The sequence below is a fragment of the Tenrec ecaudatus genome, chromosome 8 (genome assembly GCF_050624435.1).
Source record: "Tenrec ecaudatus isolate mTenEca1 chromosome 8, mTenEca1.hap1, whole genome shotgun sequence".
NCBI classification, from domain to species: Eukaryota; Metazoa; Chordata; class Mammalia; order Afrosoricida; family Tenrecidae; genus Tenrec; species Tenrec ecaudatus.
In genome coordinates, this window is record NC_134537.1 from 141,026,127 (window position 1) to 141,052,967 (window position 26,841).

Sequence of the window (26,841 nt, forward strand, 5' to 3'; positions counted from 1 at the left end):
ATTTATGGTGCTGGGGCCAGCCTCCCAGACCTCTCCACCGGTTCCGTCCTCCACGCCGGGATATTGCATTCACACCTTGCGACACTGGGTTGAAGTCTGGTCCCACTTTCCCTGTGGAGATATAAACCATACCCTCCCCTTCCGGGCCCATTAGGCCTTTATCCCCGGACGAGGCGCCATCGAGTCCAAGACGAGACGTCACCGCGGGTCCTGGCTTCACGAACTCCGGTCTTCGGAAGTGCCTTATCTTGTACCCACTCGGGCCCGCGAGGTCCCTAAAGGCCCTGGCCGCCATTCTCGTTCTGCCACACCCGCCACGCGAAGGCGCCACGTCCTCTCGGCGACTTGGTGGGGGCTTCGCTGCCGGCCGGCAGGGCTGGGTCGGGAGACCGATGGTCAGCGGAGTGCAGGCTCCGAGATCGCCGCCATCAGGTCCCGGCGGGTGGAGGGCTCGCCCCTCCCTCAAGGCCAAACCTATCTGTAGCCGTGACGAGGGCTCTGGTTTCCGCACAGCGAGGGCTACAGCTGGACCCCAGTTTACCCACCGGCCCCAGACCGCTAGGCTTATTGGGCTTGGAGGGCCCGAAGGGCCCGAAAGGGCCCCGGGGCCCCCGAAAGGGCCCGGGGCTTCTCGCCACACTCTGCTCGCCTCTGCGCTCTCTGCCGGAACTCTCTTTATTTATTTATTTATTTATTTATTTTGACAATTTATTGGGGCTGATACAATTCTTTTCACAGTTCATACATATACATACATCAATTGTATAAAGCACATCTGTACAGTCTTTGCCCTAATCATTTTTTTCTCTTTTCTTCTTTTACATTTTATTAGGGACTCATACAACTCTTACCACAATCCATACATATACATACATCAATTGTATAAAGCACATCCATACATTCCCTGCCCCAATCATTCTCAAGGCATTTGCTCTCCACTTAAGCCCCTTGCATCAGGTCCTCTTTTTTTTCCCCCTCCCTCCCCATTCCCCCCTCCCTCATATGCCCTTGGTAATTTATACATCGTTATTTTGTCATATCTTGCCCTATCCGGAGTCTCCCTTCCCCCCTTCTCTGCTGTCCCTCTCCCAGGGAAGAGGTCACATGTGGATCCTTGTAATCAGTTCCCCCTTTCCAACCCACTCACCCTCCACTCTCCCAGCATCCTCCCTCACACCCTTGGTCCTGAAGGTATCATCCACCCTGGATTCCCTGTACCTCCAACCCTCATATGCACCAGTGTACAACCTCTGTCCTATCCAGCCCTGCAAGGTAGAATTCGGATCATGGTAGTTGGGGGGAGGAAGCATCCAGGATCTGGGGGAAAGCTGTGTTCTTCATCGATACTACCTCACACCCTAATTAACCCATCTCCTCTCCTAAACCCCTCTATGAGGGGATCTCCATTGGTCGACACTTGGGCCTTGGGTCTCCACTCTGCACTTCCCCGTTCATTTAATATGATATATATATACATATATATACATATATACACATACATACACACACATATCTTTTTTTTTTTGCATGATGCCTTATACCTGGTCCCTTGGGCACCTTGTGATCGCACTGGCCAGTGTGCTTCTTCCATGTGGGCTTATTTGCTTCTGAGCTAGATGGCCGCTTGTTCACCTTCAAGCCTTTAAGACCCCAGACACTATCTCTTTTGATAGCCGGGCACCATCAGCTTTCTTCACCACATTTGCTTATGCACCCATTTGTCTTCAGCGATCCTATCATGGAGGTGTGCAGTCAATGATATGATTTTTTGTTCTTTGATGCCTGGTAACTGATCCCTTTGGGACCACTCGATCACACAGGCTGGTGTGTTCTTCCATGTGGACTTTGTTGCTTCTGAGCTAGATGGCCGCTTGTTTATCTTCAAGCCTTTAAGACCCCAGTCACTATCTCTTTTGATAGCCGGGCACCATCAGCTTTCTTCACCACATTTACTTGTTCACCCACTTTGGCTCCAGCCGTTGTGTCGGGAGAGTGAGCATCATAGAGTTCCAATTTAATAAAAGATGGTATTCATGCATTGAGGGAGTGTTTGAGTAGAGGCCCAAGGTCCTTCCGCCACCTTAATACTTGACCTATAAATATAGACACATAGATCTGTTTCCCCATCCTCCTATATATATTTGCATGTACATGTCTTTGTCTAGACCTCCATGAATGCCCTTTGACTCCTAGCTCTTTCCTCCATCTCCCTTGACTTTCCTCCTGCCCTACTACCATGCTTCATCGCCACCTGGGCTAGAGTATACCTCTTCTCTAAGCAACCTTACCCTTGATCATTTCCCACCAGGCCTGCCACTCCCCCTTCTCTACCATTTGGGGTCCCATGTTTTTCCCTTGTCCCTGGATTTGTTAACACCACTTCCTTAACCCCCTTACCCCCCCACCCCAAGTCCCCCCAGAACTGTCGGTCCCGTTGTTTTTCCTCCAGATAGTTCATCTAGCCTGTCCTATTCAGACAGACCTGTGGAGTCACTAACATGCACGAAAACTAGACAGAGGAAAACAAAGCAACAGTATACAACCAGACAACAAAACAACAAAAACAAACCACTGACAAAGCATTTTTAAAGAAATGTTTAGATCTTAGGATAATGTTAGATTTTGGATAAGTTACAAAAACAGCACTGTGTAACCCTCACCTCATTCTCACGTTACCGTGGTACATTTGTGCAAACTAAGAAACCAATCATCGGTCAACTCTAGACCTGATTGGATTTCCCTAGATTTGACCCGACACAAGGGGTTGGATTTCACACTAATCTCCTCTTTCTGTCCCAGGATCACATGCAGGATCTCACCCTGCGTTCCCTCCCTGGGTCTCCTGCTCCACTCTTTTTGCTGACCTGGGGGGTTTGGAGGCGTGGCAGTCAGCTGGGCCCCTCGCCATGGGGTTGTCTGGTGTTTCTCTCATGGGGAGGCGAGGATGCCCCCGAGATGCTGCTGCCCCTCCATCATATCATGTTGGTGCTTTTTAAATGCTAGTCTTTATCTAACTACAAAACCGCAAGCTCACCTGAAATCACCGTTAATGTCAGAGAAGACGTGTGTTATTCGCCATGCCCTCATTGTGGCATATTTTAAAAACAGGTTGTTGGCATCCGGATCCCACAAAGTCAGTAACAGCAGTGTCGGCTAATCCACCTCTTTGGCGGTTTGGAAGCCGTTGGCCCTCCTCCACCCTTTTCCTCCCCCACGTGTGTACTGTCTTGCAGCATGTCCACATTCTAAAGGGAGCCGTGACATCTCAGTGGTGTCGGTGAACATGCCTCTGGAGACCTGGAAACCCACAGCCACGCTTTCAGCCCCGACGCCATCTGGCTAGCAAGGGGAGAAGGACCAGACAGCCCCGGGCCAGGGGGTGGAGGAAGCTCTCCGCCCTGACTTTGCTTCCTCTCTTCCCCCTTGTCCTTGCCTCTCCTGACCTGGCTCTTAAGTCCTCCTCCATCTGAGAGGCCCCCAGAACAAAACAAACATTGGAGCCTCCATCTATCCAGAAAGAAGATTGAAAAAACAAAACAAAACAGCAAAAACGTCCTTGCTCTGTCTGCTCCCATGGCCGGAACTGTTTTGTGGGCGCTGGGGTCCGGAGAGGCTGCCGCGGGGGCGGTGTTGTGCAGAGCTTCCCCCGGGGGTGCTGGCAGGGCAGGAAGACGCTCGGTCCTTCAAGGTTGAGAGGTTTGTGTGGGCTGTGAGGAAGCTTCTCATGCTGTTGGCCAAAGTTCCGAAATCCAAGTGCATTGCAGCTTAGAGGTTTGTTGCATATTAGGGCTGGTCTGTGTTGGGGAAGTGGGGCAACACCTCCTAAGCCATACCAGCCAACCTGCCACCTCCCTGATGCCTGGAGGCCACGGGAGCTACTGGCCTGGGCAGAAGTGCTTCTGGTGCGCAGCTAGAGCTAGCTGTATGTGACCAGGCTCCTGCGCCTTTCTACCTCCTGCCTGTAGCTTCAGTGTGTTCCCTTATTTCTAGTCCAAAAGAGCAGCAGCTTAGAGGCCTGGCGACTGCAGGCCTCTCTCCCCCAGGGACGGGCAGGCGGAGGAGGAGGAGGAGGAGGAGGAGGAGGAGGAGGAGGAAGAGGAGGAGGAGGAGGAGGAGGAGGAGGAAGAAGGAGCCTGGCCTGAGACCCAGCGGTGCAGGTAGAGATGGGCAGGCAGCTCCCTGCTGCAGGCCTGCAGAGAATTAGCTGACTCACCCTTCTAGCAAAGGGAACGAGATGGAATCCCTGACTGACTTGTTCTTCCAGTTAAGAAAGAGGGGAGGTCAAAGTCCACAGACATTTCTGCTGTAGGCAAAGACGGGGTGGTGGGGGTGATGTAGAATTTTGGAGGGAAAACCCAACGAGATACAGTTGAAACTTGCAGACTGCCGTTTATCAGGCTGGGAGGAGGGAGCAGATGAAGTCAGCCGCGGAGACACCCCCTCTCTCCCAGGCCCTGCCGGGGCTCTACATGCCCTATAACAGTCCCTTCTGCCAGTGGTCACTCTTTCTGAGCACTGACAAATTGCAGACATTTCGGAAATCACAGATTGCTAGAAACGTTGCTGCGTAAAATCTTAGTGGGAACCAAACACCAACTCTTGCCTGGTTATTCTAAGCCACGCCTCAGAGACGTAGGGGCTCGTGGGTACATTGTGCACAACACATTTATCTTAGCTTTCCACCAGACTTGGCCTCTAACTTCAGACCTGTGTTGTCCTCTGACCGCAGCCTGGCTCCCTTGAATCTTGACCGCACCTTCAGTCAGTTGTTTGGGGGGGGGGGGGCACACCTGCTTCCTCTGGTGTGTGGCCTCAGTGACCTTGACTCCAGCAAATACCATCTCCATCTCAAAAGCCCTTTCCTGAATCTAAGGCCTGTAAGGGACACCCGGAAGGTCCTCTAACCATCGCAAACTGCACTAGACCAACATGGAGCTTTTATCTTGCTCGCTGCTAAATCAGCGGGCTTTCTTTAGCCTGGGCAAAGAACGTTCGCATCTAACCAGAAAGTTTACATTATCCATGATTGTGCTTTTTCAATCTTCGTAGTCAGTCAGCCTTGTGTGCCCCCAGGATGTAGTGCAGTGCAGGGCGCATGGTAGGTCCTCAGTAGCAATTTGATGGCTGAATGCATAGACCTGGGTTGGGAGAGGGGGTGTCCTAGTGCTGTTTCACATCCCAGCATTCCTGTGTTCAAGCTCTTCCTGGTGATAGCCTTCTTGGTGTGGTCAGCTCATCCATGCCCCTGACCATCTCCTCTTCTTCCCTCAGTGAAGCCTCCTCAACTCACTTCAGGAAGAAATAATCTGCATGCCCCCGCTGTGCTTAGTGACGCCTCATTTAAGCACCGCTCACCCACTGTGTTTTGTGGTTGTTTACTTGTTGGTCTCGCCTGGTGGAGTCTGGGGGCTTGTGCCTTGTGAGGTTGCTGGAGCCCAGCCCTGGAGGGCTTTTAGATATCTGTGGAGCCGTATGCTTTCACCGGGACTGTGGCAGCGGCCGAGAGTGACACACGAGGACTGAAGAGGGCTGGCACAAGAATGAGCCAACCTGCAGAGGAAATCAGGGAAGGTCCCACTGAACCCCCTTCTCCACTCAGGCCCTCACCTCTGCCCCTCTTCATGCATTTCCTGCACCCTCCCTGGACTGTGCCAATGGGCATGCTTCAGATCCACCTCACCCTTCAAAGCCCAGCCTGAGTTCCACTCGCTCCAAGACACCTCAAGGCCCACTGGCTGCTCATCCACCCAGTCACTCATTCTCCCGGCTGGTGTTTTTGTGCAGCTCCTGCTAGGGGTGTACACTAGGCCAGGGGCCAACAGGGTAGAGAGAAATGTTTGACCATCCACGTTAGTGCTTCAGGGGCTAATGCTCATGTTACAGACCGGCTTGTATTTTACTTAAAATACATTTTAAAAAACGGAAGTCACTCCTGTGTATTGCATGGGATGTTCATTTTCCAAAGCAATTTATGTTCAGGGATTACAATTAGAAATAAAAATTGTCCATAGCCCCATTACCCAGAGACAGTCTATTAGCATTTTAATGCATTCCCAGTGAGCTTCCCTTAAAATAGAAACTTTTAAACCTTTTTGGCTCTGAAACTGTTTCAGTCTGACATCGAAGAAGCTACGGGAATAATAGAAAGACTTCCACTGACCGGATGTCTAGATTCCCCAATGCAGAGCTTTTGTTATATTTCCCTTACTGGTGTTCTTGTCTACCGGGTAACAAGGCGGTCCGGCAACACGGCACGTAGCCATGATGCATGCAGGACATCTCTGCCTGCCTGTCAATAGATAATGGGGTGGCTGAGTTGAAATGGGTCCTGTATCTGCATTTCCTGGAAAAGAACCCCAAGCCTGGCAAGCTGGAGGGCCAGGGAAACGAGGAAGGCCATCGAGGAGATGGAGCGACACAGCGACTGCAACAATGGCTCAACCATGAGGAGGAGGAGCTGGCGCAGGACCGGGCAGTGCGTCCTTCGGTGGTGCAGTGGGTCGCTGTGGGTCGGAACAGGCTCGCCGGCGCCTAACAACGCCAAGCTGCAGGTCCACATTTTATGATTGGCCTGCGTGTCTTCATGCTGTTTTTGCCTAGCCATTTGAGAGTAGGTTATATTAATCCGTGCCTTCTTATCTTTAATTCATCCATTTAGATTTTGTAAGAATAGGGGCATTCTCCCACGTAAACACTGTATCCATGGGTTACGTTCAGGCAAATCAGTTCTTTTAACTAATATCTAGGGCCCAAGCCCCAGTTTTGTCAATTGTCCCAGCAAGGCATGTTCTCCCTCTGGTCCAGGTTCCCATCTCCTGTTGCTTTTAGTTGTCTTTCTTGCACGGACCCCGGGCCCATTCCAACTCATACGCACCCTGCATCGCGGCTCCAAGGCTGCTGATCTTTCCCGGAGCGACAGCCTCATCTTTCTTCTGGGGAGCGGCTGGGGGTTTAAACCACAGACCCCCTTGCAGTTAGCAGTCCAGCTCTGACCCGGTAGAACCCCCGAGGCTCTCGGTGGTGCCGTCTATGGTCTCCTTGTGCCCCCTCAGCCTGCCTTCCTCTTCGTGAGGCTGGTACATGCAGAGAAGGATGTGCCTCTCTCTGGGCTTGCCTGAGGTTTCCTGGCGATTCGATTCAGTGCCGTCGAAATACCGTGCACAGGGAGGGTGGTGTGAGCTGCTCAGGGCTTCACACGGTGAGGCTCACGTGGACCCCTCTGCCGATGGACTGCCCTGTTTCCCCATTGTACACTCAGTCTCTCCCCTCCTTGGACCTAATACACACCGGTGCGTGGGGGTGGGGGCAAGATAAGAGCCTGCAAATGCCTTGAGGGCTAGCTCCCACATTGGGTCTCAGCTGACATTGAACTTTTTATATGATGGCCATTTATGGACTCTCTCTCCATACTTCTCAGGGCACCTTCTCCTGCAAGGGCGAGCGCTTCCTCCCCCATTGTTTGTTCATTTGTCTTTTTGTCATCAATATGGACGTATGGATTCCTGTTTGATTCATGGGCTTTAGTCAGTCGCTGTGCTTAATCATTTGCATGCTCAGATCTTCCTAGACTCGGCCGTGAGAATCCCTTCAAGCTGGCCCCTGTGTCCTTTCAACATCTCTCCATCATTTGGGGGTATGTCACTCTTTCATAAGGGGCCCTTTGTGGTGCTGTGGGTTATGTGTCCAGCTGCTAGCTAGGTGCAAGCTCCCAAGATGGGAGATTCAAACCCAGCCAGCGGCTCCACAGGATGAGACTGTCTGCTTTTGAAAAGACTCAGTCTCGGAGACCCTGCGCGCAGTTCCGTAAGCTGTTAGCAAGTAGATGGCAGTGAGTCGCTACTTTGATACAACAAGAAGTACCAGTCTCACCATGAACCTTCCCTGGTCCAGCCCTGGACCCAGTCTTTTCTCCAAGGAGCCCTGGCTCCTTTTTGGCGGGCTGAGGGTGTTGTACTACGAGACCAGGATCTAGATGCCATTTGATCTCTTGGCCTAATAAGTTGGAATCATACTGCTAACTTGGATTTCCAACCCCCCTCCCCCAAACCATAAGCATTTCTGCCCCCCCCCACTCCATGTCATAAATGTCCAAAAGCATGATTTTATTTTATGTTTTTGTAGTTTGGGTGACATGTTACAGAGCAAATTCGTTCTCCAGGGAACATTTGAGACCCATTTGGCTTTGAAACCCTGGCTGCTCTCCTTCAATAGAACAGCACCTTCCCCTTCCTCCCTGCGTTCCCTGCAAATCCTCCTGCCCCGCCCGCCCCTCCTGTCCTCCCAGCTGCTTTTTTTGGGACAGATGCTTCTGAAGATGCTTCTGAGATGGTTCTGAAGAGAAGAACGTTCCTTCCTGTGGCGGTTTTCACGCTAGAGGCTTATCTGCCGGGTGACTCAGAGTTGAACCCCAGGCAGGTTCAGCTGGGTCTCTAAAGGCCACCGGCTTGGGAGTTCTTCGCCCTCTTTCAGACCACTCCCTCACTGCCATCCAGTCAAGGCTGACTCACTGAGACCCCATGTGGGCTTCTGGGACTATTTATGGGAGTAGAAAGCCCATTCTTTCTCCCTGGACCAGCAGGTGGTTTTGAACTGCCAACCGTCGGGATTGCCGCGGCCCAACACACAACCACAATATCACCCATGTTCCTCTGCTTTCAGACCGTAAGTGAAAGCATGGCTTTAATGGCTGTGTGGCGCTGAGTGGTCGGCATGAGCCCTCGGTACATAACCACCCTTATAAGTAAAGCAGCTGTGAGCCACTGTGGCCGGACCTCGAGGGGCGTCTCCGACGGTTTCCTTCCACTGGTTCCTGGAGGTGAAAACTGGCCAGGCCACCAACGTGAGCGTCGTGGCTGTCTGTCTTCAGCGAGGACGTGGCTTAGGTCCTGTGCGTCCCACACGCTTGGAGAAGTGACAGTTTTCATCAGGAAGGGTGCTGCAGCCTGTGAAAGGCAGCACCTGGGTGGGGAAGTACCGGGCGGGGAGGGGGCAGCCTGTGAGCGCTTCCAGGGAGAGTTCAGAGAAGGAGGCTGGGTGGGGACGTGGAGGTGACCTGGACCTGTCACAGAGCCTGTGTTGGGATGGGAAAGAATAGAGGTCAGTTGCCAGGTCTGTTGGCCTAGTGAGCAAGCCGAGGTGGGGGCTGGGGGCAGGGGGAGGCATCTGTTTCCACCGTGGTGAAGAGGATGGTGCCGGGAGCGCTGCAGGGCTCCCAGGAGGAGTCAGGAGCCCCACCCCTGACTTGGCACCCTCTCCCCTCTGTGGGTCGGCTTTGTCTCCCTGGCTTTGCCCCAGGGCAGAAGGCCCAGTGGTGGTTGCTTGGTTTCCTTTCTTGGGGCTCCCTTGCCTGGGGCCCGTTGAGCACAAAGCCCTCCTGTTCCAAGAGCTGTGCTGAGCAAGGCTGAGGGCTGCGGGCCCTCTCCCGCACTGGCACTGCCAGGGCTTTCTGGGTGAAAGAGGGCCTGGGGGCTGTCATAGTCGAACCCTGCCTGGGGGAAGCACCCCACTGGGTGGGTGGGGGGGGCTGAGCTGGGCCTAGGAGAGGACCCTGTGAGGGGCAGGCAGGACCTTCTCTCACCCAGCGGACCCTAGGGAAGGCTGGGAGAAGGCTAGAGAGGAAGCCTCACCTCCAGCCCGCACATGCTCAGTGTGCCTGGAAGCTTCTAGAGAGCTTGGAGCTCGGGGTGTTGGGAGAGGAGGAGGGAGAACACCTGAGCACTTTGAGAGGCGTTGAGATGGTCAGCAAGTGCAGGTCTTCGTGGTCTCTTTCCAAGTAGGCTTTAAGAAGCTGCCCCCTGGCCCCCAAGCAGGGAGGGCTTGGTGGAGTCTGGGGGTTCTGGATCCACACTGAAGGGTGAGCTGCTGGGTGGGGTTCCCTGTGTGCGGCAACTAATCTGTTCTCCTCTCCACCCTCCTGCAGACTTCCTTCTACGGCCGCTTCAGGCACTTCTTGGATATCATTGACCCGCGGACACTCTTTGTCACCGAGGTAAGTCATTGGGGTCACTCTCAGTGGGGCGCCGTGGCCCTTGTGCCTTGTTACTTTGAGAAGATCTATAGGTCATCCAAAGGAGTAGGGATGTGAGGGTGAAAACGAGAAGGGTGTTGAAGGCAGAGGAGAGGAAAATAATCTATACATGTTCATATGCATATACATACACATACATAAACATACATGTACATACATGTAATTGAGTTCGTACACTGTGATGCATCCTGTATATATGTTTTATCATTTCATTTGGGTCTCACAATGCTCTTTCAAGATTAGGTATAATAATAATTATTATTATATAAAACGTTACCGGAACTCTTACCAAGTCCATGGATTATACACTCATTATATAAGTTGATATGATGCAAGTGTGTTTAAATGGAACAAAACATAATCATTTATCTATCTTCTCTGCCCAGCTTCCTGTCTCATAGGCTCCGAATATCATTTAATGACTTTAAATGGCAGCTTATTAAGGTACAACTTACCTTTTTTAGGTTGTAGTTCTGAGTTTTGACGACTGTATTCATTTATATATCCACCCTGAAGAGCTTCCTCATGCCCCTTAGTACATAGCCGATTTCCTCCCGCCTCAGCCTCTGCGAACCACTGAGGTGCTTTCTGTCGATATTTTTGCTGCTCTGAAATGTCATATAAATGTAATCTTACGATCTGTAGCTTTCGTGCCTGGCTGCTTTCCTTTTACATAAAGCTTTGGAGCTGCGTCTGTGTTTTGTGTGTATTAGTAATTCGTTCATTTTTATCGCTGTATTCCATGGAATAGAAAATCCACTGGATTTGCTTATCCATTCACCTCTTGATGCGAACACCCTATTTCCAGTTGTGGGCAATTAGGAATAAAACTGCTATGAACGTTCTTTGCGTGTGTGTATGTTTTTATTTTCTTGCATAATTAACTGGGAATGGGATAGCTGGCTCACGGTTAAGTGTGTGTTGATAGGAAACGACAAACACTCTTGTCTAGATAGCCCGGGTCACGTTACATCCCCGTGAGCCACGTGTGAGCGCTCCTGTGGCTCCACAGCCTCACCAACACGTGACAGTGTCTGTTTATTTAGTTGTTATTCTCGTCATTCTAAGAAGTGGGTCTGATAGGAGTTATATATGCATTTACAGATGTGTATGGGAATGCGTGCAAACATAATCCAGCAAATATTTATGAAGTACGTGCTGCGAGCCTGGCAGTACGGTAAGCACTTCTCAAGCATTAGCTGATCGGATTCAGTCTAAGCAACCCTACGAGGCAGATGTTATTGTAAGTTCCATTTTGCAGATGAGGAAACAGACAGAAGTTAACTTTCATGCACGTGGTCACACCGCTGGCAAGGGTTGGAGCCAGGGTATGAACTCAGGTAAGCTTGGCTCCAGAACCTTTTTTAGCCAGTCTGCTTTTGTGGTCAGGTCACTTGAGTTGCTGAAGGTACTCAAGATCACTTATCTAGCACAAGGCCTGAACTCAGGCCCTGGGTCCCTACACACCCTGGAGCAAGTTCTTGAGCCTCGGAGTCTGCTTTCCAAGTGGGCAGGACCTCACTACACGTCTTCTTGGTGTTGAGCATTGACTTGCGTCAGACCCACTGTGATCAGCTCTCCACGGGAGAAGCCAGGATGGGAGGAAGCACACGGCTTGCTGGGCTCTCAGGCCCGGCGCTGTCCTAGAGGGATTCAGTCCGGTAATGTGAAATGCAGACACTGCCCTGTTCTTATTTTTTTTTTGTGCTAATATAGTATTTGTGTTAGTCTGAGTTGACTAGAGAAATAAATTCATAGACACTCATAGGTGTAAGAGAAAAGAGGTTTATATAAAGAGTAATTGTATATTAAGAAAACATCCCAGCCCAGTCCAGATCAAGTCCATAAGTCCGATATTAGCCTATATGTCCAATACCAATCTGTAAAGTCCTCTTCAGATTCACGAAACACATGCAATGATGCTGAATGCAGGAAGATCACAGGCCAGTGGGTGAGAAGTCTTGTGGATCCAGTGGCGTTGTAAGCATCTCAGCCCTGGTGTGGGTCTCCACTTGGCTCCTCCAGCTCCAGGGTTCTGGCTCCATCAGCGTAGCTCCATGTGGCCTGTCAACAGGAATGTGAAGCAGAGAGAGTATCTGGCCTCCGGTGAGCTATTTATCTCCATTGTGCCTCCAAATGAGGCAATCAAGCTGCGACCTGATTGACAGACTAGACTCCATCCCTGCCTCAAGTTGACAATCGATTATGTAACTGCCACAATATTGTATTTGAACCCTGCCTGTGGGAAGTAGCCCAGGGGTCGGGGGGTGGGGGAGTAGGGCCTAAGAGGACCCCGTGAGGGGCAGGCAGAACCTCCCTCACCCAGCAGACCCTAAGGAAGGCTGGGAGAGGGCTAGAGAGGAAGCCTCATTTCTAGCCTGCAGGCGTTTTAATGTCTGGCCGTATCTGCCCCGCTAGGTCCACCACCTCCTAAGGTCAAAACACTGGGCTTCTAGGTCCTGTCCGGAGTTCCTAAAAGAGTTATTCATTACTATGTGATTATGTAAATATTTTAGAAGAACATCAAACTAGAGAGAGTAATCTAGCCTAGGTAATGTATCTTAATAGAAAGTTCCAGAACTGTGCAAAACTAGGTACGATTGTAGTTCAAATGCCACCTGCTTGATTTAGAAGTGGGCAGAGACCGGTGCTTAACTCAGCCTGCAGGTGCTGACGGTAGGTGGCCTCTGAGGCAGGCGGAGAGATTGATGGGGGAGGCTTGGGAGGTGGAGGCATTTCGGTGCTCCTCTGAATTGCCACAAGCAGCCAGTGGCTTTGGGGAGGGATGAGCAGCCACCTGCCTCTCCCTCCTTTCAATTGCTGCCATTTCCACGTTACCACTCTTTTCCTTAGACCATGTCTTTCTTTTTCAACATGGGCCTTTTTGAAGATCCTAAAGTTCTTGTGTATCAGTCACGAAACCATTTTGAGTTGGTGTCCTGTATTAGTACGTACAAAACACTTAGACTTTTCTTTACTCTTCCCGGATATGTCAAAGCCAGTACAGTTCTTTCTGGAACATAACCAAGACGGCAGCAATGTTAGAAGATTCTTCTACTTTCACATGCCCCCTCCTCTCAGAAGAAGTTTTGATTGGCGTCCCCAGAAGATTCTCGCCTCCTCTACCCTCCATCGCTCTTGGGACGATTTCCAGCACCCGTTGCCACCCTTTAGAAGCGTTCTAGCTCCAGAAGGTCTCCTGGTCCCTAAAACCTCCGGAAGGGCCATGAGTGGTGTCTCCAAAGCAAGTAGGCGTGGGCTTTACCTCTGCCGGCTCTAGCCCAGGCAGGGCGCTCAGCAAAGCGACCTTCATCAAAGCAACGGGAGATCTGGGTTGCTGCGTGCGGCAGTCATCTACTGCCAACTTGAGGAAGGGGTGGAGTCTAGCCTGTCAATCAGGTCGCAGCTTCATGACCTCATTTGGAGGTGCTACGGAAATCAATAGCTCACTGGAGGCCAGACACGCTCTCTTTCTGCTTCACATTCCTGTTGACAAGCCACATGAAGCTACACTGATGGAGCCAGAGCCCTGGAACTGGAAGAGCCACATGGAGACCCCTGCCTGCGCTGAGATGCTTCCACCGCCACTGGATCCGCAAGACTTCCCACCCACTGGCCTGTGATCTTCCTGCATTCGGTGTCATTTCATGTGCTGTGTGAGTCTGAAGAGGAATTTATAGACTGGTATCAGACATACGGACTTGATCTAAACCGGCCTAGAATGTTTTAATATACAATTACTCTTTGATATAAAGTTCTTTCTCTATTGCACACAAAGGAGTCTCCCTGGATTTGTTTCTCTAGTCTGCCCGGACTAGCACACTGAGAGGAATGTTTCATACGTGAGCGCCTGCCCTGTGAGCTGGAGTGACACTAGGAGGACCAGACTTTCCTGTCTGCTGGGCTCAGGCCACAGACCATGGCCAATGTCTACAAGCCACTGTTTCTCTCCCAGAATCCTTTGCTGGGGTGAGTGGCTGTCCAGCCAGAGATGTGGGATGTTTGCTCCTGAGGAGAGCTGGATCAGGTGTGGGGGTAGCTCTGGAAGGTGCAGTGTTCTGAGCTGGAAAGATTCTCGACAGCTGAGCCATGCGGTGATCGAGGTCTGAAGGGCAGTAGCCGACTCAATAGACAGACTCATCTTGAGGAAGTTTTGCAGCTATTTGTTTGCAATTTATAACCCACCAAGCTTTAAAAAGATTCCAACCCTTATATGTGTAATGAGGTGGAGAAAATTTTATTCACCGTAATGCCTCCTGGGAAGAGTGCTGTCTTTGTCCTCCGGATGCCTTGAACAAGCTTTCAGAGGAGGGCGGAGATTGCTGTGCCTGGGGGAGGGGCAAGAATTGTGCTTTTTTTAAATTATTCTGAAAGGAGAGAAGGGGAAAAGTGGGGGGACAGGAGACAGGGGTGCAAGAAACCAAGAGGAGCAGTCAGGTTAGTGAAAGAAGCACCCCCTGAGGACTGGGCTGGGGGAGGGGTGCAGCGGGTCCTTGGTCATGCCCCCTGCGCTGGGGAATAGTATGCCCTCCAGCACTATTTCTGGAGAGTTGTCAGGGAAGTTGGCCTGGTTCCTGACAACACTTCCAGAAGCAGTTTAGGGTGGGGGTGGGGTGGGATCTTGAAGGGCCTGAGTCTCCCTCTTTCCCCCAGGGCGGGGTGTGCCATCAGGTCAGCAGGAGTGTGCAGGCCCTGAGGGACAGAGTTGGCCTTTCTCATGGCTGTGGAACTGTATCAAGCTCTCTGAGGGGCAAAGGGTGAACTCGCTGACATCTGCACATTTAAAAGATAACTGTTTTGGTAAAATACGTATATAACAAAACATTTGCCCCTGGAACGATTTTTAAGTGGCATTAATTACATCTGCCACAGGGGACAGCCTTCACCAGCCGGCCACACCAACCCGGCACTCTGGGAGCAATAAGTCGCCATCTCTCTCGCTCTCTACACAGCCCCTAGGAGCCTTTCGTGAACTTCCGTCTCTCTGCTCTTGTCTGTTCTGCATACTTCCCATGCACAGGCCGCACCATGCTTCTCGTTGTTCCTGGAGCGTGTTTGAGTCAGCAGCTTTTCAAGGTCCAGGCATGTGTGGCATGTATCAAACGTCATTTCTTTAAGGCTGAGTGGTCTTTCTTTGTATGCGTGCACCATATTTTGTTCACTCGGTCATCTGCTGCTGGACGCCTGCTTTGTTTCCACCTTGCTGGCCATTGTGAAGAACGCTTGGGGAACGTTGGTGTCCAAAGATCTGCCTGAGTCCCTGTTGTGCCGATGGCGAGGGGTAGCGTTGCTGAGTCAGCTGCTAGGCCCGTCTTACGGACTGCCAGGCTGTTTTCACGGTGGCATCAGCCTTTTTATATCCCCGCCAGTGCTCATATTTGTGGTTTTTCTGTTTTTCTGTTTTTCTGATAAGAGACATCCGAGTGGATGGGAAGTGACATCTCACGGCGGTGTTGATTTGCATGTTGATTTGCGGTGTTGATTTAAGGAACTTGGGGAGTGCTGTGGGAAGAGAGTTGGGCTTCTCATCACAAGGTTGGCGGTTCAAACTCACCAGCCGCCCCTAGAGAGAAAGAAGAGGCTACTCTCTGAAGGGTGCACAGTCTTGGGAACCCTATTAGGGTTGCTATGAATCAGAGTCCACTTGGTGCCGTTGGGCTTACTTTTCCTGGGTACTGACAGAAAGGACCCTTGGTTGCTCCAGCCATGACGAGGTTGACTGCAAAAGGAAAGGTGGTAGTTTGAACTCCCTCAGTAATTCCGTGTAAGAAAGCCTGGTGGTCTGTGTCCCTAGGGTTACAGCCAAGAACATCGTGTGGGGCAGTTCTACTCTGTCGCCTCGGACCACTGTGACTTAGTCAGTTTGAGGGCCCTTCATAGCGACGACTGACTGATGGTGTTGAGAATCTTCCTTGTGTCTCTTTGAAGAGATGGCTTGCCAAGTCCTTTGCTCCTTTAAAAAATGTGTCATTATGTTAGTTGTTGCCTCAAAACATACAAAAATCAAACATTTTCTACATGCACGCATACAACCCAGTGCTGTCGGTCACTGGGGTTGAGCTGTGCGGCCATCTTCTCCTATGAATGTGAACTCACTGCCCCTAAGCTTCCTACCCAATCTCCCATGGCTTGCTTTTTATCTTTAAGAGAACGTTTATTAAAGTCTTCAGCGATATAAGGAGGCGACAAAGACAAAGGCCTATTATGCAGATGATGGAGACCATGAATTTGCATGAGGGCATAATGGTGGCCAAGGATTTGCTAATATACAGGACTTTAAAAGGACCTGGGAGGTCAAGGAAGGCTTGTTCACAGTCAAGCTATGCGTCACAGTTACAGGTGATGTTCCCGGAGCAGGAACAGGGTCATGATTGGGACTTGCACGTCATGGTAGACACAGATTGGTCCAGGAACCTCCCAAGGCAGTCAGAGCCTGACTTCTGACTCTGTGACCTCTACATCCAGGATCCACCCAGGCGAGTCCCCGTGGGAGACTGCCCCTGCCCGAGCTGGTTGGTTAGATCTACTTTTAGATTGGGTTGCTTGTCTCTTTTGTGGTTGAATTGTGAAAAAATTTAGAAATTAAACCCTTAGCAGACACATGGATCCCAACTACTTTCTTTCCTTCTTTAAGTTTTCTCTTTGCTGTCTTGACGATGGACATGTTGTTGTTGGGGAGCTCCAATCCCTCTGTTGTTTTTCCCTTCATTGCTGGTGCTTTGGGTGTCGAATCTCAGAATCCATTGTCAAAAACCAGGTAGGGAAGCTTTATCTCTGTGCGCTGTTCTTAGAGTTGCGTGGTTTTAACGATTATATTTCGGTTGTTCATCCATTTTGACTTGGTTTTCATATGTGCTGCGCGGGGTGGGCCCGGCTTCGTTCTTTTGCGTGTGGAGAGGTACTGTCCCCGCATAATGTCTTCAGGACACTGTTCTTTCCTTGTTGAATGGACTTGGCATCCGTGTTGAAAATCAGTTGGCCTTGGGATGTGTGTATATGTAAATTAAAACAAACCAAACTGACCACGGTGGATTCAATGCCAACTCGTGGCGATCCTGGAGGACAGGGCAGACCTGCTGCTGTGGGTTTCTGAGACTGACAGTGTATGGGAATAGAAAGCCCCATCTTTCCCCGGAGGAGCGGCTGGTGGTTTCAAACTGTGGACCTTGTATGAGTGAGTTACTTGTAGCTATGGACTGAAGATGAAAGGGGTTTGGCCTTCTGAATTCAAGAACTATCTAAGGGAATGAATAGGTGACAGATTTCATGCTGAAGGGTGTAGAAATCAAGTTGGAATGAAATTGCTGATAACAACTCAAGGTGAGTACACCTTAGCATGGGGTAGTTATCTGAAAGCGATTATATGCAGAGCGCAGGATGGAGGAAGCACGCGATTTTACTAATGGTGAGAGCCTCAGTGGGAGTAGGGAGCCAGGGATGCTGATATATTAGTTGGGGATAAAAGGTGTCCTGGAAATGGTGTGGCAGGGTTGGGAGGTGGAAACTTGCAGACCGGACCTGAAGGGTGAGTGAGTGGTTCATTTTGCCCGAAGGTGGGTGTGTTAGTCTGGGTTGACTAGAGAAACAAATTCATAGAGTCTCATGTGTGTGTAACAGAGAACTTTATATCAAAGAGCAATTATACATTAAGAAAACATCCCAGCCCAGTCCTGAATTAAGTTCATAAGTCTGATATTAGACCATGTATCTATTACCAGTCTATAATTTCAGACTTATGCAGCACATACAATGATGCCAAATGCAGGAAGATCACAGGCCAGTGGGTGGGAAGTCCTTTGGATCCAGTGACGGTGGAAGTATCTTAGTGCTGGTGTGGGTCTCCACGTGGCTCCTCCAGCACCAGGGCTCTAGCATAGCTCCATGTATCTTGTCATCAGGAATATGAAGCAGAGAGTGTGTGTATCTCTGGCCTCCAGTGAGCTATTTTTCTCCATGGCTCCTCCAAATGAGGTCATCAAGCTGTGACCTGATTGACAGACTAGACTCCACCCCTTTGGAAGTTGACACCAGATTATGTAAATACCACAGTGGGGGTGGGTGTAGAACTTTGGGTTGCTGTTCAACACAAGGCCTCTGTCTCAGCCTTGGGAAATTAACAGTACTATCATCGCAGACGTGGCATATGAAATTTGATGATAATAAATGGGAATAGTGTAAGTCTATTTAAATCGCTGGAGAGAGCCAACAAACCCAGGGACAAGGGAACAACAAATGTTCTAAAATCGATGGCAAGGAGGGTGAAAAATGCTTGGTGGGGTTTGATCAAGTGCAGTGTAGCTAAGAAGAATTACTGAAAGCTGAATGAAGATTGAACATGATAGTGGCACAAGAGGAAAGTAAAAGGAAATAGAGAAAGAACTAGTAGGTAGAGGACATTTATACAGGCATGTACATATGCAATATATTTATGTATAATGATAGGGACATAGATCTATGTACATATATTATGTGTTAAATATTAAGGTAGCAGACAGACATTGAATCTCTACTCAAGTACTCCATCAAGGCAAGAACACTTGGTTCTAATAACCTGGCATTCTGTGATGTTCACCTCATGAATGGATGCATAAGAAAATGTGATGAAGAAAGCTGATGGTGCCCACCTCTTAAGAGACCCAAAGCCCATCTGTAGACAATTGGACAACCCCTCACAGAAGGGTCACAAGGAAGGAACGAGCAAGCCAGGGTGCACTATAGCACCAATGAAACATTCTCTAGTTCTTTAATGCTTCCCCGTCCCACTATCATGACCCCAATTCTTCCTTACAAATCCAGCTAGACCAGAGCATGTACACTGGTACAGCTCGCAACATGGGAAATCCAGGACAGATAAACCCCTCAGGAACAGTAGTGATATCATGAGGGTAGGGGGAAGGTTGGGGGGAGAAAGGGGGAAATGACCACAATGATCAATGTATAACCTCCCCCCAGGAGGATGAACAGAAGAAAAGTGGGTGAAGGGAGACAGTGGTCAGTGTACAATATGAAAATAATAATAATTTATAAATTATCAAGGGTTCTGGAGGGAAGGAGGAAAAAAATGAGGAGCTGATACCAAGGGCTCAAGTAGAAAGAAAATATTTCAAAAAGGATGATGGCAACATATGTACAAATGTGCTTGACACAATGGATGGATGGGCTGTTGTGAGAGCCGTAAGAGCCCCCAATAAAATGATTAAAAATAATAATAGTAATAGATAAGTCACTAGGACATTTCTGTGAACCACACAGAGAAACGGTCTGCATCTAGTTGGGGATGGACTGTGACGGCCTTCCATCTGCCTCTGGACAAGATGAGTTTGCTTCTGAAGACTGTCGTCCTTAGGTGCCCTTCCGTCCTGGCCACCCCGGTGTCCTGCGCTCTGCGGCCCCCACACTAGCACTTGGAGACCGCCCCTCTGTGTCTAGCCCCCTCCTCTCAGGCACCTGGGGATAGCATGGAGGGGTAGACCTGCTCCTCTGCTGGCTCCTCTGCCCCCCTAGGAGACCTCTCCCAGGTGCACGTGTTTCCAGAGGGGCCTTCAGGGCCCGCTCACAGTACCCTGTCTGGCAGGCCGGCAGCAGATGGAGGAGGTGGCGTTTGGTTGGGAAGTGGCAACTTGGACTGTTCCCCTCTTCTCTGAGTCCTTTGCATTCTGGCTGCTGCTGCCTGCTTGTTCCTGGTTGAAAAGACTTCCTGCTGAGTCCACCCTGCCATCAACCCTCCCTGCCCCCTCTCCCCAGGCTTTCCCTACCCCCCCAGGACCCAGGCCCTCCTGCCAAGCCTCACAATACAGCTGAGTCAAAGGAGGGTTTAAAGCTGGGAGGTCCTTCCCCGCAGCAGACAGGCTGCTTAGAAACTATGGACCGAGCCCCACATCTCAGCTAATGACAGTGGGGGCTTTGGCTGAGAGTGAGGAGGCTCCCGGGCCAGCCTGAGCGTCCCTGTGTGGCACTACCAACTTAAAGGTTGGCGGTTTGAACTCAACTCATGGCTCTGTGGAAGAAAGAGCGGGAGGATTTGCTTCCTGGAAAAACTCCGCGGCCCTTCTGCTGGGTCACCTGGGATCACCGTGGGCACAGCCATGCTGCTGTTTCCCCACCAGGGTGGAAGAACAGATTCTCACTTCCTTCAGTCCTGGATTCCCAACTTGTCTTCAAGAGCTCTGGACCCCCTCCTCTCCCAAGCCTGCCTTTATCTAGAGCCCGACCCTTTGGGGCTCCTTCCCTTGGCACCCTTTGATGACCATGTCAAGCGGGATGGAGTCTGGCCAGGTTGTTATAGGAACTGGGGAGACTCCCTGGAGTGAGCAGGCTAATGAGGACACCGGCTATTCACCATTCAGAGCTGGGAAGTGGGGCGGTCATTGTGCAGGCCTGCGGAGGCTGAGGGAAGGAGGCCCACGTGGCAGGGCAGGGGCTGCTGGGGAACGAGGAGCCGTTCAGTGTGTTTGATATGTGTGTGTGGTGGCGTGGGGGGTGGCAAAGCTCAGGTGTGACTAAACTCGGGGCTCCGGGATTGGATTGCTCCTGGGCGACCTGTGGGCCCACTAGCAAGTTCGAACCATCTGCACGGCCCGTTTCGTTAGGCCGAGCGTCAACGATGAGGTCTGGAAGGGCAAACAGCCTCCCCTTTCCAGGGATTAGCTCAGGGTGGTGGCTCCAGGTGAGTTGCCATGATACTTTGTGGTTTTCTGTTTTTCAAAAGAAGCATCCATGGTGTTTCCCCTGGACAGCATGAACGACTTACAACCGTCACAACTTACAACCCACAGAGCGATCTGCACTCTGGGAAGAGATTCCGAGAAGGGACTCTGGAATCGGAGCAATAGGCACACATTGGAAAGCAAGGGAAGGCCGGGATTGCTGAGCGCCCCCTGGCTGCCTTTTCCTGGGCCCTGGCCTGCGGCCGGTGCTGCTGTGGACCGCCCTGGACTAGAGGGTGGCCTGGTTGACTTGTCTGGGTGGGTGACTCCTGCTGGGACCCACCAGGCCGTCGCTGATCCTTCCCCTCCCGATGCAGCTCAGGACCACCTGTGCTGCGGCTGCTGCCTTCCTTCTTCAGAGTCCAGGCACCCAGACTTCTCCGGGCCACTGCCCCATTTTCAGGGAGAAAAAAGTAGTGCTTCCCTGGGACTTAAAAACATCTCTACCATCATGGGCCATCTCAGGGAGCAGACGAGCCAGTCAGGGTGCAGTGTAGCAACAATGAAACATATAATTTTCCTCTAGTTCTTAAATGCTTCCTCTGCCCCCCACCCCTTATATCATGATCCCAGTTCTACCTTACAAGTCCAGCTAGACCAGAGGATGTACAGTGGTACAGATAGGAACTGGAAAAAGAGGGAATCCAGGACAGATGAACCTCTCAGGACCAGTGGTGAGAGTGGCGATACTAGGAGGGTGGAGGGAAGGTGGGATAAAGGGAGAACCAATTATAAAGCTCTACATATAACCCCCTCCCTGGAGGACAGGCAACAGAAAAGTGGGTGAAGGGAGATGTTGGACAGTGTAAGAAGTGACAAAATAATAATAATTTATGAATTATCAAGGGTTCATGGGGGTGGGTGGAACGGGGAGGGAGGGGAAAACATGAGCTGATACCAAGGGCTCAAATAGAAAGCAAATGTTTTGAGAATGATGATGGCAACAATGTACAAATGTGCTTGACATAATGTATCTATGTATGTATGTATGTATTGTGATAAGAGTTGTGCAAGCCCCCAATAAAATGATTAAAAAGAAAAAAAAGTAACAGTCCCAAGGGCTCAAATAGAAAGCACATGTTTAGAAAATGATGATGGTAACATATGTACAAATATGCGTCATACAATGGATATATGGAATGTTAAGAGAGCTGTAAGAGCCCCCAATAAAATGATTTTAAAAACAAACCAACTGACTTCTGAGGGGATCAGCTGGGTCAGTTGGATTCCAAACAGAGGTCTAATGGGGTATGGTGACAGTTTTGTCTTGGATTCCAAAGAGGTATTCTTGATAGATTTTCGTGATAGACACAGGATCATCATGGCGCCTTATTAGGAAGAAGTTTTAAGAAAACGGAAAAGTGTACTGGTGAGAAAAAGGGCAGGAAGTTTGCACAGAAGGATATTTTTCATCACAACATCAAACCGGATTATTCTTCAAGGGGAATTTCTACGAGATGGCTTAGAAGAATTCCCTTGGGAAGCCTTGTCTTCTCCACCCTACAGCCCTGATCTTGCCATTCCCACTTCCTATGTTCCAGAGGAAATGGCCTGTTCTACATCTGACCTCCTCCAGCTGTGGAAGGGGGAGGGGAATCCTACTCCCCATCTGCCCAAAGATGATGCGTAGGAGGCAGAAGTCAGTCATGCCTCCACCCTCTACCCTTCCTCCCCTGTTCTGAGGACGGGCTTTCCTCCGCAGGCATTCTGCTTCTCTTCCACGTTCAATAGTCGGTGCAATGGCTGTGCAGAGCTCCCAGGTGTCCTTTTTTCTTTTTAAAGGGAAGTGAGCAGGTTTCACAGTAAGGATACAAGTCTTTTGTCCTCCACACCTCTTTTTAGCTAGGCCGGCACACATGTCCCTTTTCAGTCCTTGGCCTCTGTCCTACAAGAGCAAGTATTACAGAGCTCCTTTGGTGCAGAAAACTGCCCACAGGGTATCTTGCCCTGCAGGCCTGCCTCATGGTCTCAATCACTTCTCCACACAGGATCACAAATGCACTTCCCTCCTGAGTCTTCTCTCTTGCTGACCATGAGATTCACTGTCCCTGCTTCTGAAATGACTCGGTGGAAGGGCAAAACTGACCAATCCCATCTATTAGCGTTTCATATACTGAATTTGCATGGTCTCACCCAATCATTTGTTGGGAGTTACAAAAACGATGGATAGAAGAACTATACTAAGTCATTTCACTTCACTGCAATTCCCCAAACTCAAAGGACTTTGGAAGGGAGCATGACTTGAGTCCCTCGGGAGGCCGACCCTGCCATTTTGATATGGTGTCAGTCGGAGAGCTCAGGACCCTTTGGGGGAAGGGTTAGAGACACGGGAAGGCCATCCTCCGGAGGGTCGAGAGCTAGGTGGAGGCCGTGCTCGGAAACAATAGCATCTCCTTTTAGGATGTTTGTTAAAGCAGGTCAGTAAGTTTGTAGCAATACTTTTTGACTTACCCTAATACAACATTACAGTACAACATTCGTATAAGAAAACATACACAGAATCTGAAGTGAGTAACTCGGGGCATTTTCACACACGGTTGTTTCATGTAACTATCCCTCAGAGAAAGACAACATTTGTTATTCCAGACCGCTGCTGCTTGCCCTCTCCAAGTCAGGGCCTTCCTCCAAAGGGGACTAACTCTCTAAGACCACCACCAACATGGGCTAATTCTGCATGCTCTTGAACTTTACATCCGCTCTTTCTGTCCGGTTCCTCTCATTCAGCATTCCGTGTGCAGCTGTTTATTACTCTAGCATTCATTTATATCACTCTCACACATTCACAGTTGGCTCTCTCGCTCACTGATCTTCCGTTTGGACAGGGCTGAGGGACGGTGGGTGGCCTCTGATCCAGGTGGCATCAGCGAGGGCAGCTCGACTGGAGCCTGGGCAAGTCACTTCAGATGGCAAGCTGGTGCTGCTGCTGGCTCCCCTGAAGCTGTGGGCCAGGGGCCTCCCGGTTTACCTTCCCACGGGTCCTGGGCTCCCTTCCAGGTTGGTGGCTGGGCTCCCAGAAGGAGAATCTCAAAAGATCAAGGTGGGGGTGCAAGGCATGTGGAAGACTGAAGTCACACTGAGGTCACTTCGGCCATCCTCGGTTGGTGGAGGTGGTCACAAAGGCCTGCCCAGGATCAAGGCATGTGCCTCACTCTGGATGGAGGTGTGGGAAGGTTCTAGAACAGGGAGGGTGGGAGGCACTGAAGCAACCATTTTTGGAAGATAGAATTTGCTACCTTGCTAGTTGCCGCCTTCTAGTTGCCTTCTAGTTGCCGCCTCTTTTTTAAAATGGAAAGGCAATCCTGCAGTTCTTTTGGCATTTCTCACCCCTCTCCCATCAGGGATGTAGCCAGACATGTTTCCATGTGCAAATCTCCATTCCTGTTTCTAAAATGTCTAAAAGAAATTATGTAAGTGTTACAAATATATATTCTCTTTTTATACACTTTCGGTGTTACAATTAAGATTAAACTTTCTTACCAAGGGCTCCAGTAGAAAGAAAATGGTTTGGAAATGATGATGGCAACCTATGTACAAATGTGCTTGATACATTTGTTATAAGAGCTGTAGTGATTTATTAAAGTCTTAAAAAGAGAAGAATTATAAAAACAAAAAGATTAAACTTTCTTCTGACAATTACGGTCTCTTTTCTCTCCACCGGAGGGAATACTTGTAGCCAGGGTGTTGAGTCTTCCTCCAGAGCTTTTTATTCATTTATTCTTTTATAACAGTTTTATTACCACTTCACCCACACGCCATCCAATTCAATCATTCAATCTTATCCAGAATGTTGTACAATTATCACCCCATTAGAGTCTAGATTTTCTTCTTCTTTGTACTCATTGTTATTCATGTAATTCTTCTAATTGTGGCAAAAGTATACACAACAAAACCTTCTCCAGTTCAACAGCTCTGCATTCTGAGCTTTATGGGGTGCACCATGGACATCTGTTTTCTCATGTAAAATAGCCTTTATGAATGGCCTGCTCAGCTATCAGTGGCCACAACCAGGAGGCCAGAAGTTGGTAATGGTCCTCAGCTACCCCCCCCCCCCCCCCCCCCGCCAAGTGCTCTGCGAAGGATCACGTCAGAAGGTCCGAGAGAGAGTGGGAGAAAACTGTGGGAAAGGATTCAAAACCCTAACAGAATCTAGGTCAGCTAGAGGCGTATGAGAACTCCAGATGATGGCCTTGACCCTCGGTCTGGAACTGCACTCACCCCCACATTGTTGTTGGGAGGGGCTGCTGGGTCAGTTCCAGCTCACAGTGACCCTGAGTCCAAGAGAAGGAGGCACACCCGGTGCTGTGCCGTTCCTGTCCGAGCCCCAGCCCTCGCATTGCGTCAGTCCGTCTGCCCCTGGACCTTACCAAGGGCCTCCTCTCCTGAGAGCACGTCCAAAGTACATGACACCAAGCCTCGCCAGCCTCGCTCCTAAGGAGTATTCTGGCTTGGAGGAAGAAGTGTGGCGGGTTCGAATAAATGACAGCCACTCAAATGTCTTGCTAATTTAGAAGAGTCTTCATCCGGTTATAACCAGACTGCTAGGATCTAAAAGCGATTCTTTGAATGCAGTCCCACGTGGACTCCAGCCCACCTTTAAAGACAACATCTCATTTATTCTTCGTCTAGGACTTAAGCACGTGTGGACGGAAGCTGAAAGCAAAAATAATGTTACTATTCCGTTACAGGGTACAGCATGGCCTATAACAACCTGCTTCCTGGCCACAGCATCAAAGGGAACAGTATTCTTAATTACAATGCTCTGATCTCGAGAACATGAGAGTACATTCTAAACTCAATCACTAGCGGGACTTTCTGAGATTGGGGGAGGGGGGTGGGGAAGGCAGTCATTCAGCAGCTGACCAAATGGAATTTCTTTTGCTAGTCTGCCTCAGAAGTACCTCTGCAGCAGAATAATCAAAAGCATTTACCCAAGGACAGAATTCCTCGGGTGAGGAAAAGGGGGATGGAAATGGGATAAGCAAGGATTCACTGAGGGGATTTCTGTGGATGAGGTGAATCAGAATGTGTGTGGATTGTTGAATGTAAAGTGATGGTCTGTTCTGTAAGCCTTCGCCTAATTTGCAATAGAAGTTTAAGATACATGTACTGTTTTCTCTGTGTGTGGATTTTATGTGACATATTACTCGTCAGTTCCCTTTCTCATTCCACATCTTAGAGCTATGGTCATGGAACCATATGGAGAGCTACGACACGTCAGGTTTTACATTGCCAGCTCATGCCCTGCACATCGAGCCGTCTTCCTGCGGAAGGACATTCAGGTGGACGCATTGAATACTGGTTCATGCAGGTCCCATAAGGCCTTGCTCACAAACACCGCAGTACTTGATGGATCTGGGAGCGGTCCTGCAAAGGAAAGGCGTCCTGGACCTGTGGCCCTCAGTGTCCCTTGTTTCCCCCACAGAGACGTCTACGGGAGGCTGTGCAGCTGCTGGAGGACTACAAGCATGGGACCTTGCGCCCTGGGGTCACCAATGAACAGGTACATCTGCCAGAGCTGGGTGCGGTGGCACGTGGGGGTGGGGAGATGCAGCCATACTCCCCTCTCTTCCCTTAACAATCACGTCTGCTACTGTGGCATTCTCCTGTGGATTTCTGGCTCTTTGAAAGGGATAGTCAGATTCCCTCCTGAATCCGGGGTATGGTGGGAAGCATGGGCGGATGAGGCAAGAGCCCACAGGACACTCGAGAGCTGATTAGGTGTGCGTCTCTTTCCACCTTCAACTCCAAGGACAGCTTGGGATCAATCAGCTGGGATGGGAATATTTACATCATGAAAAATCTAAGCCATTGGCTAATAGGTCAGAGTGCTTCTTTATTTTCATAGGCTACAAAGAGTTAAAGTTAAAATTAATTAATGTAATTGATTTCCTCCCAAGCAGTGCAGCTGTGTAGTTTAAAAAGTCAGCCAGGACGCATACACTTGTCAGAGCAAACGATCAGTTAGCTGCCCACTTCCCGTTGCTGTTTCCCAGAGGCAACTACTCAGAGATGTTTTTTTTCTAGCCAGAGATCTGTAGTTAAAATAAATATACTTACTTTTTCCCCCCTATTTCTCAATTTGGTGTTTTTGAATGATCTGTAGTGGTG

At 49.9% G+C, this 26,841-nt stretch overlaps 1 protein-coding gene across 3 annotated transcripts in view; it reads left to right on the top strand.

Moving 5' to 3' along the window:
- Positions 1 to 26,841, top strand: part of SFXN5 (sideroflexin 5) — a 130,436-nt gene that overhangs the window by 7,985 nt on the left and 95,610 nt on the right. For all 3 annotated transcript variants that reach the window (XM_075556954.1, XM_075556956.1, XM_075556955.1), the window contains exons 2-3: positions 9,920 to 9,988; positions 26,156 to 26,233. In XM_075556954.1, the coding sequence (XP_075413069.1) occupies positions 9,920 to 9,988; positions 26,156 to 26,233 (147 nt within the window). The remainder of the gene's footprint in view (positions 1 to 9,919; positions 9,989 to 26,155; positions 26,234 to 26,841) is intronic.